At 42.0% G+C, this 11,210-nt stretch overlaps 1 protein-coding gene across 1 annotated transcript; it reads left to right on the plus strand.

Annotated features, from left to right (window-relative positions):
• Positions 1-288: 288 nt before the first annotated feature.
• On the plus strand, positions 289-8,226 carry dmbx1a (diencephalon/mesencephalon homeobox 1a). Its single transcript, XM_051409632.1, has 5 exons — positions 289-549; positions 3,985-4,154; positions 4,475-4,653; positions 5,387-5,786; positions 5,938-8,226. Exons 2-5 carry the CDS (start codon positions 4,001-4,003, stop codon positions 6,375-6,377), a joined length of 1,173 nt encoding a protein of 390 aa, XP_051265592.1. The 5' UTR covers positions 289-549; positions 3,985-4,000; the 3' UTR covers positions 6,378-8,226.
• The last annotated feature ends 2,984 nt before the right edge of the window (positions 8,227-11,210 follow it).

An 11,210-nucleotide genomic window follows, 5' to 3' on the forward strand; every position in this document is an offset into this window, starting at 1 on the left:
AGAAAGCTTCAGTCTTAACAACTCGGGAATGTTTATCAATTTCAATAAATGAAAAAAAAAGAAACCCGTGTAGACAGACACGGAGGGATTTAACGGACCTAATGAGCTTAAATTGATCATATTTGGAAATAACTGCAGAAGTCAGTGCGCCGGAGTCGGCCGCCGGACCGTCAGCGAGCTGATTGACTTGACTGACAGCACGGAGAGCCAATAGAAAGCCAGCGTGACCCCCGCGAAGCTCTCCTTAAAATCCCTCCAACGGGCTCTCGCGCACCAGCAGATGGCTGCTTCCCACTCTTGCGCGAGACGCGGCGAATTCATCACGAGAGGAGCAGGTGGAGCGCGAGCGGACGGACTTGAAGCGAAGTAACAAGACTGGATGACTTTTACATTTGCCCGACTTGTTTATCTCTCTGTCGGACAAAAGGAGGGAGACAGTGGGCTTTAAAAGCACCAACAGCTGGAAGAGCAGAAGAGAAAGTGAAGAGGTGGAGGAGCTCGGAGTGTCTGAGCTGTCCGTATACGAAGTGACAACTGTCTCTGCAAGAGGTAAAAACTTTCTAACAGCTCTTTATTCTGTTTTTTAAATCACATGTTGTGTTGAACAGAAACGGTGTAAACATGCTTTAATGTTTATGAGAAACGCTTTTTTTTTATCAGCCATACTCTGAAGTAATTTAAGTAAAGTCGCCAGAATGAAGTTGATCCTATTGTGTTTGTAAAGTTGAAATATATGATTATATATATATATATATATATATATATATATATATATTCTTTCAACTGAGTGGAGATTAAAGCAGTTTATTTAGGTGGAAATGTATTTGGTATAGTTTGAAGTTTCAACCCAAAATGCAACCTGGCTCAAATTCATAACGTTCACATGACAAATAATACAAAATTAAACAAAATTTAAAACCCCAAAAATATTATAACCTACCCTAAATAAAAGCTCGTGTTCTTCACTCGTGACCCTGGTCTCTTCTGAAAGAGTTTAACATTAAAAAATATTCTAAAGCGATAGTAACGTACGGAGGAACATACTGGGGGTTTTCTCCTTTTTTCTTATATATTCTTTTTACAAAATAAAGCTACACATTCTCGCAGTGATATTAACATCTTAAAATGCTTTAACAAACTTAATATATGCTGACAATAAAATATCAGACATTGAATACGTATAAAATGTAATCTGATTTCCGCATAACAAATATTCTTCATAATAACAGCTCAGAGAAAAATCAAATACATGTCGCTCGCCCTCTGACAGTTTACACTCTGACACAGCAAAGAGCAGATTGTCAGGTCGACTCAGGCCCCTGGGGGCTGTTAGCAAATAACATTTTTCCTAATTTAGTCGGATCAAAGAGTTGCACTGTACATGCCAATTTACATAATGACGGTTTGATAATCGAAGCATTGAGCAGGGCTGCCAGGAGGGCCCAGTGCCTGGAGCAGAGAGAGGCTTATGAATGACAATAACAGCGCTGACAGGCTCACAGTGATGAGCTATTGTGCTGAATTTGATATGGGCAGGAGGATACAGGCTATAACCAGAGATGTAGTGGTAAATATAAAAGGTGGGTATTGGCGAGAGGGCAGGCTTCAAGCTAAAAAGTTTACTTGTGGACGAAACAGGGGAGCAAAAAAACCTGCCGCATTTTTCTCTGCAGCTTTATTGTGCAAAAAGTGAGATTAATATCAATGACTGATATTTTTCTTTCTTACTTTCATCGGCGCTTGCAGGCAGGTGTAAACAAATACAAATCTGTGCATTATTAGAAACGTTAATAGACACATTTGTACATTTTGAGGCTTTGCCCAGTTAAAATCTACACCTTTATTTTTAGAGAAAACTCGCAGGAAAGGAGAGAAAGACCGCAGATGAGAAAAATTGCCTATTACTGGCACACACACACGCACGCACGCACACTTAGCCCACGTGCGCACGCAAACGCACGCGCGGGAACGCCAACCCAGAGCTAACCACCCAGTCCCACTGTACGTCCGTCCGTGTCAGCGTTGATGATAAATGGAGGGCCTCGCAGTCGAAACCTATTTGCACTTCCATTAGACGGGGAGCCAAATGGGGATCAACATGCATATTTTTACCCGCGGAGAAGCCATACATCTCAGCCAAAACGTTGCCCCGGGGCGATGGGATAAGAGGCCGCCAGAGAGGGAGAGGAGGGGGGGAGACGGGGAGGGGGGCCCATTCAACTCAAATACTTGGGGGAGTAAAGTAAATGTTTAGCGAAGCACCTTCTGTCCCGGCGAATTAAACTATTCCCCACTGCCCTCTGATCACATTCATCAGCCGCCGCAGCCACTTAATAGGCTGGGAATGGGCACTGCGGGCATAAACACACACACACACACACACACACACACACACACACACACACACACACACACACACACACACACACACACTCAGACATAGGGAAAAAACTGCCTTTTACAAGAACGACCACCCAGTCTTTTCTGTTTTACAGGTTTACAACAGCCTAATTATTATTATTATTATTATTATTATTATTATTATTATTATTATTATTATTAGTAGTAGTAGTATTAGTAGGCTATTATTATTATTATTATTATTAGTAGTAGTAGTAGTAGTAGTAGGCTATTATTATTATTATTATTATTATTATTATTAGTAATAGTAGTAGTAGTATTATACTGGAATCCAATCATTTGAACTATGAAGCCATAATCAAAAGATGTGAACCAGTAATGATAGGTCACAGTAGGCCATTACCTTGGTCAAATATCCTGCATACATTCATAGAGCACAGAGCAATTTAAACGGTTCAGATACTTTAATTAATAACAACCAATGTTAATTGATTTATTTTTTGCTACAACATACACAAATAAATCGTTGTAAATTAGTCAAATGAAATAAAACAGTAACAAATTAGTAAAAGGATAACCTGAAAGTTATCTCAAAAGTATCTGTACCTACGTCCGAGAACTTAGCCGGTTCCCTGGATACTGTAGCTGTCATACAGCAGAACGATTTATATCTTTTCCCGGTGGTCTCTCTGTAATAGTTATAATAACTGTTTGGGCCTCCGAGATATTCCCCCCTGTCAGCCTCCTCCGTACTAATACATATCTAATCGTGTCCTCAAGCGTTTCATCTATGAAGATCTCGGTCGTGAAGGAGAAATAGAGTTTGGGAAATTGACAGACTCTAACATGGTGGTTTCCCTTCCTGACATTAATCTGTTCGTATCATTAAAAGCTATGTGTGAATATAAAAGTATGGAGGACTATGTGTTAATTATAAATAGGATGAAATTACAGCGGGATAAATAGGACGTTTTGCTGTTAAATGTTACAAGAAAATGAATTTTCAGAAGTAAGAAAGTCAGTCACTTACTGAGAATAACATCCCCGTATAGACTAATCATTGCCTATTAAAAATAATCCTGCTATCCGGTTGCAGGTTTTTGCCACCGAGACCCGGAACAAATCTCCTTATTTCATTTTCCAACACATTTCATCAACGCCTTGATCTGTCAGAGCAACGTTTTCAATGGGGATTTGGCTTCTCCGGGATCACAGAAACGACGTGAATAAATTTATGAATAAGGCATCCGTCACGGTTCATTATGAGAACGAGTGATAATTACCCCAATTAAAAGTCTTTTGTATAATTAATGGATTGAACAAAGCGATAATTGGATGTTAATGGATAACACTTTTGTCTGAGTGCGCACATTAAAATCTATTGGCCCTTGAGCGCGAGGACCTGCTGACATGTACCAATAAAAAGCTCGAGAGTTGCTTTACCATAAATAGATGATGTTGTTCATCTCATCAGAACTGAGGGTTGGTTGGAGATCTCCACAGTCACAGCGGGTCCATCAGCGCCCTTACTGTCAAAATGTCCTTGTGTGAACTCCCCTTACCTCTTTACCTCCTTCCCTCCTTTATCTGAAAATCACAACCATCCCCTCTCCCGTTCCGCAGGCAGCGACCTCTCACCATGCAGCACTACGGGGTGAACGGCTACTCTCTGCACGCCATGAACTCCCTCAGCGCCATGTACAACCTGCACCAGCAGGCCGCGCAACAGGCGCAGCACGCGCCAGACTACCGGCCATCCGTGCACGCGCTCACACTGGCCGAGAGACTTGCTGGTAATTGAGTGCACGCTAACACACACACACACACACACACACACACATATACAGACTGTATGTAGTTCAGTATTTGTAACATGTCTAATAATCTTGGAAACAGACGATCTATTAATTAAATAATAATTAAAGAATAAGAAAGTAATTAAAAAGTGTTATAGGCTGCTGATTTGCGGTCAAATTGTACTATTTTACGTCCTCAGTTGTCAGTATTTACAGACAAGGTGCAGCTGACCTTCATGCAAATAAAGCAATCCCATCATTCCCAGTAAAATAAACTTGCCGTGTGTTTTTCCTTTCCAACGGCTGCGCATTTCAAGACATCATCCTGGAGGCTCGCTACGGCTCTCAGCACCGCAAACAGCGCCGGAGCCGCACGGCCTTCACCGCACAGCAGCTGGAAGCGCTGGAGAAGACTTTCCAGAAGACCCACTACCCGGATGTGGTGATGAGGGAGCGGCTGGCCATGTGCACCAACCTGCCCGAGGCCCGTGTGCAGGTACAACACTGTGCAGTACACAGATATATATATATGTGATATGTATATTTGTTTGTAGCAGTAAATAGTTAGTTTAATTGTGGTTTTATTACGTGCATCTTTTGTATTATTTCTGCAATTTTAATGCAGTTTTCCTATCTTATGGGAACTGCTACAGTTTTATGTAGGCTAGTATTTGTTTAGTATCAACCGATATTTATGGGGGTGGACTAGTCTGTTATTTTGGGATGTCACTTATTTCATTGGTTGTAAAAAAGTTGTGGGATTAATCAAAATAATAGAGAAAGAAAATAAAACAATATGCCTACTTTAATTGTCTGCTGCTTTAATAAAAAAATCTTACATTGTTTTAGTTGAAAACAGTGATGCTTGCACTATTTAGAAAAAAAACTTTTTAGGGAGTGCCTTAGTCACACTGGTGAAGATTAACTTATTCCTGCAAAACAGAAAATGGAAGTTATCCATCTGAATACAAAAAAATAAAAAGTATCAATTCAAATGCTGCTTTTGATTTAAGTTTAAGTTTATTTAATCATTTTAAACTGTAAGTTATTCTGTTACAGCCTTGTATACAGGCTTGTTATTGCTGTATTGACTTTTTGGGCTTTTCATTGGCTGCTTAATTATTTGATGCTCACTGAAATAAATTGACTGTTACAGTTTTCATCCACTGTTGTACCTCTTTTCTGCTCGTTCTCCCTCTAACTCTCCCTCTTCATCCCTCTGCCATCAGGTTTGGTTCAAAAACCGCAGAGCCAAGTTCCGTAAGAAGCAGCGCAGCCTCCAGAAGGAGCAGCTCCAAAAGCAGAAGGAGGCATCAGGGGAAGGAGGAAGTGAGAAGGAGGATGCACCTCCCTCTACAACTATCCTTCCTGACACCCAGCTCCCTCCTTCATCCTCCTCCTCCTCCTCCTCTTCTCTGGAGACAGAGGGTCCTGTAGTCCGTCCCGTACCGCTGGACATGGAGCTGAACGTCACGTCAGCAGAACACTCTGGCAGCGAGTCAGCAACAGAGGATAATGCGACTGATAAGGAAGAAGAAAGTAAATCTCAGAGAGAGGAGGTGAAGTGTGAGAGAGCAATGACTCCTGGGGACGTCTCTCCGGCTTGCAAAAGACTCAGCCCTAAACCAGGTAAGAACATTGGATACTTGGTTTTTACTCTGACAAGGAATTCCTTTCCTTATCCATCACAAACTTTGTGAATGTCTTCTCTCATGTGCTGACTATAATACTATACTATAAATAATTTTGTATTAATGTATCTCTTTTTTTCCCTCCCTAGACTCTCCCCTGGTCTCTCCATCCGTGACCCCCTCTTCCTCCAGCGGTGGCCTGGCCAGCAGCGGCCCTCTCTCTCAGGGCCACTCTTACTCTTCCTCCCCTCTCAGCCTGTTTCGCCTGCAGGAGCAGTTTCGCCAGCACATGGCCGCCACTAACAACCTGGTGCACTACCCTGCTTTTGACCTTTCTGCCCCATCTTCTCTCCCCTACCTGGGGATGAATGTCAACATGCCCCCTGCGCCACTGGGCTCTCTGCCCTGCCAGTCTTACTACCAGTCCCTGTCCCATCACGCTCAGCAGGTGTGGAACAGCCCGCTGCTGCAGGCGTCGGCTGCAGGCGGCCTCACCAGCCACAACAACAAGACCACCAGCATCGAGAACCTGCGTCTGAGGGCCAAGCAGCATGCTGCCTCACTGGGACTGGACACAATGTCTAACTGAGCATCACATTGTATGGAGGACAATGTAAAGTAGGCCAGAGACTCGGCCTACACGTCATCCCATCCTACTGCGTGTCTGTGTGACTGTGATAGTTCTTTAGGAACCATATACTGAGCCCTTCCCGACGCCATGGGCACAGGACATGAAGAGATGTCCAAAAATAAAACATGACAACATGCACTGGACCTACAGAACTCCATTTAACAGCTTTTTAAGTCAGACCACACGTCCACAGCTTCTTTGACTCCTCTAAGCTTCAGTTGCAGCTCAACATCCAGAAGTGTAACCTCGGGAATAGAAATCCCACAAGATATTAAACTCGAATAATGCGACAGGTCAACTGAATGTCCTGACTCAGAAGACAGTGACTCATATAAAGATGTTTCCAACAGACATGTAATGCTGGACCTTCTTCACATCTGAAATAATTAAAAAGAAGAATCACTGAGAATAATGAACACACACACACACACACACACACACACACACACACACACAAACACACACGATGGATGCACTCAGATTAAAAGACAATACAAACAATGTTTACAAGGATAATGTGAATAAATGAGGCACTTTTGACGGAATTAGGCTTGTTGGCCAGGAAGAAAAAGGCAGCGGTCGTGCAGCAAAGAGACCATTATTGTCACAGGACCACTGACATTTCAATTAAGCAGCACTGGTTATGTACATAGCATGTACTACATAACAGCACATAAATAAAAATAAACTTCAAGCCATGTTGTCCTCAACAGCATAATTAAAAGTGACTAATTTACCAGTTTAATGGCCAGCAATATTCCACTTTGTACAGAGGCTGGCTTGATAATGAGAAAATGATTCCAGTGACTAAATTCTCAGAGCTTTTAATTACATTTTGCCCTGGGCTGAGGGAGCTGGGGCAAATGCAATTATGAACATGCATACCATTTAAGACCGCCTTTATAAATTCAAAAGGCCTGTGCACTAAAACGGTCAATTAAGGTAGCAACATGACTGACATCACTTTACCATGAGTTGATAAATTTCCTTTGAATACAAAATGATATGGTAAACAAATTTGGACGTTTGGATAAATGTCTCGGCCCATATTTTATTCCCGCCTTAATATTCTCTTGAGGAAACATGCAGCTTTTCATTGAAAGTCAGACTGACTGTTAGCACTTGATGAGGAGAATCACACACGTCTCTGATGTTTTCTGTTAATGTGTTCTGGAAGCTAATGTCTTCATATGAAAAAAAAAGCACATTATTTTAGTATGTAAAATAAAAAAACTCTATCTATTAATGTTTACTGGTAAGGTAATTGTAAAGTTCCTATTATGGTGTATAATTGATTATGGACTCAGATAAAATTTCCTTTAGCTGTCAGATTGTAAGATTGTATTTGCTGAGCTCACCGGCAGCCCTGTCTTCCCCTCCTCTCTTGGTTGTCTGTGTAATGGTCCTGGGTTGAATTAATATTTTATGTGTTCACTTTCTTCTCTGGAAGTGTCTGGAAAGAAGCAATTGAACAAATTTGGAAAGAAGGAAGACTGCCACCGTCTTTATCTTGCAATCCAGACTGAAAAGCCTGAAGTCAAAGAAAGTGATTTCAGTGAATAATTGACCCAAGTCCTCTGTGTACTGCTGTCTTGACTCTATTTGAGTTCTGTTGTTGCTATTATTCTAATGCTGCCCCCCCCCCACTGTCTCTGTCAAACTACTTGGTCCAGTGGTAGATAGATTTATAATGGTGGAGGAGAGAGTGAGCGGACCATCAGCAGTGTTGTTTCTTTACTCCTCCCTAACAATGTAGACTTGAAATAGTGTTGTTGTAAAATAATCTCAAATAAAAACCTTGCTTGGAGATGTTTATAATGAAGACTTCTCTATCTGTGCTGCATATTTACACAGTGATGTGATGGTGATACCTTGACAGGGGTGATATTCAGATCTGCGACACAAATGTGATTAAACAGCATGAATTTAGAAGTAGAGAAAAGCTAGAGATATTATGTTTGAATGTTGTTAATTTCAGTGAGTAGGAAAACCTATTGATCGAGTTGGTTTGCATACTTGCAAATGTAAAATATGAGTAAAAGTAAAAGTAAAATATATAAGGTGACATCAGTTTGGCTTTTTTTCTGTCTCACTAATGAGTGTAAGGGAGAAAAGGTGATGGTGAGAGGAAAAAGAAACGGCAAGGTGAAGAAAAGCATCAAGACAATGCAGGGATGGGAAGGTCAAATTAAGAGAGCAATAAAAAAAATTAAATGTATGAGAACTTGCAGGAAGACAAAGAGTACGGGAGCAAAACAGGCAGAAAAAGAACAACATAATCTGAAAAATTTGAAAAATAAAAAAGCCGCATGGAGACATAAGCCATCCCCAATGAATAAGCAGGCCATTATCCTGAAGAATGATGGCCCGGGGCGGTGATTATGCTGCTATTATATCTTTAACAGCATGGTTTGTCAAAACGCACAGACCCCCACCCAACCCTGCCCTTACACACACACGCACACTTACACACAACACACACACACACACACACACACACACACACACGCACGAGCACACGCACACGCACACGCACACACACACACACACACACACACACACACACACACACACACACACACACACAACGTAGCAAATGTGCATCTCTGCCGCCTCCTCCAGAATGTGCCCTTGCTCTTCCCACAGTAAAGTTTACATGTACTGTTAAGTGCATCGCCCCAGCTGTGTGACATTGCTCTGCTGTTAATTGAATTGCCCTTTAACATATATTTTCCCCCCTCAGCGTGTGTAAATAACAAATGCACCTCGGCTGCTGCACTGAGCAGTTTGTATCCGACCGTTATGAATGACCGCCATCCAAAAATCGGATAGAGGAGGATGATGATCTCACCAGATTAGCAGTGTTAATGTGGGTGTAACACCTCACCCTAACCTTGTTGTTTTTTATTACACCACATTCAGTAAGTGTGTGTGTCCTCGACCAAGGGCGTCCTGATTGTGTGACTGATAAGATTGTGGTGTGGATATGCAGCAGCAGTGAATGTCCTTGTTATCCAGAGTAGGAATCTGTCCAGGTACATGGCAAGATTTCCTCCCATGGGGCCATCTGGACCAGAGAACATAACACAATACTCTTGTTCTCTCTTTTCTTAACACCCATCCCCCCTCCCCCCAAAACACACACACACACACACACACACACACACACACACACACACACACACACACACACACACACACACACACACCCTGGGGGTTGAACAGGGATTGCTAGATTGTACTGCTGCAGGGTCAAGTGTGTTGAGCCCTTCATGCTGGATCAGGTGCTTCCATCTCTCAGGGCTGTATATTCACCACTATAACCACCTATTTATGGCTGCACAAGCATCTCCATCTTCTTTCCTTTAAGCAAGTGATGATGATGATGCACTGTGTGTGTGTGTGAGAGAGAGAGAGAGAGAGAGGTCTGAAAATCACCCAATAAATTGTAGCAGTGATACGAGGATATGAACCCAATGCTTTCAAACTCAGGTCAGACCGATTTTAGTTGTCCAAACTTCTCAAAAAAACAAGGTATTTTATAAAAGTTTTCACCCACACAGGCTCATTGGTTTCCTGGATCTCTTGCTTTGTCTCTCTCTCTCTCTCTCTCTCTCTCTCTCTCTCTCTCTCTCTCTCTCACACACACACACACACACACACACACACACGGAGCAAGACCCCCACACAAAAATCACAGTGTACCATTCAATCAGTGCTTTTTTCTCCCTCCTCTCCATGGTTCTCTTAAAGGTTTTAACCATGGCGAGAATGAAAAGTGCCAGCATTAGAAACCTCGGCCCATTGAGGAGGTGACAGGGTCTGCCAGAATATGATCCTAATCCTGTTTCCAGCATTCTTTTAGCCCACTGGCATTGCCATTTCGCCGCATATTCTCTGAGCTGTCAGGCCCAGGGAAATCCCTCTAATAGTGCATTGCCCAGATACACATCAAAGCCCTCCTGGAAACCACCAGCAGGAACTTAAGAGAGACGAAAGCACAAGTACAATCACGCTCACAGCTGCACATACACATGCAAAAAAAAAGAAGAAGAAAAAAAAAAAGAAACTACCTCGAAAGACATTCAACACATACATGAAGCTTGAGGTTCAAACTTCTTTAAAAAAATGTAACATGGCAACAATCCTTTCCCTTTTATACCAAAGACCTTTAAAACTCAGACTTTTATCTTAATGTTTAATAACAAGAGACAGAGCAAAGATAGATGTTATAAAGATAGAGAAACAAAGAAAGAGTGATATCAAAAGGCAGACAACAGGTGGCTAAACTGTGTATCCTGGGCCACCCTCCTTTAGTTCCACTTCATCTTCCATTTTCTTCTTGTCCTTTTTTTCTTAGACACTGACTGCCATCTCACCCCTCCCCGGGTAATCTTCTTAGAGAGAAGAAAAACCCCATTCTCTCTCTTCTTAATCTGGCTGCAGTCTAAACCTACGGTTGCATTTCCAATGTGGGCCTCACCGCATTGCTCGGGACTGCTCTCAGACAGTTCATAGAGTCGATCGGAGAATGCTTAAATCACATATTGACTATATGGGCTGGTATACAGAGATTGTTTGAAGTAACTCTACAGGCCAGTATGTAGTTTTGAGTAGAAACACTGCTGCAACAAAAAGTGTGTTTATATCATTAAATGTTACATAAAAGAAAGACTGGGCTATAGCATGGGATGTATGATATCTCCTCAAGCCTGTTTCACCAGATTGTCCTCTCCAGATTTGATTTAACAAATTTAAAAGAAAACCCTGACATGAATGAGTAATCCGGCA

Source organism: Dicentrarchus labrax, unplaced genomic scaffold (assembly GCF_905237075.1).
Source record: "Dicentrarchus labrax unplaced genomic scaffold, dlabrax2021, whole genome shotgun sequence".
Classification (NCBI taxonomy): Eukaryota; Metazoa; Chordata; class Actinopteri; family Moronidae; genus Dicentrarchus; species Dicentrarchus labrax.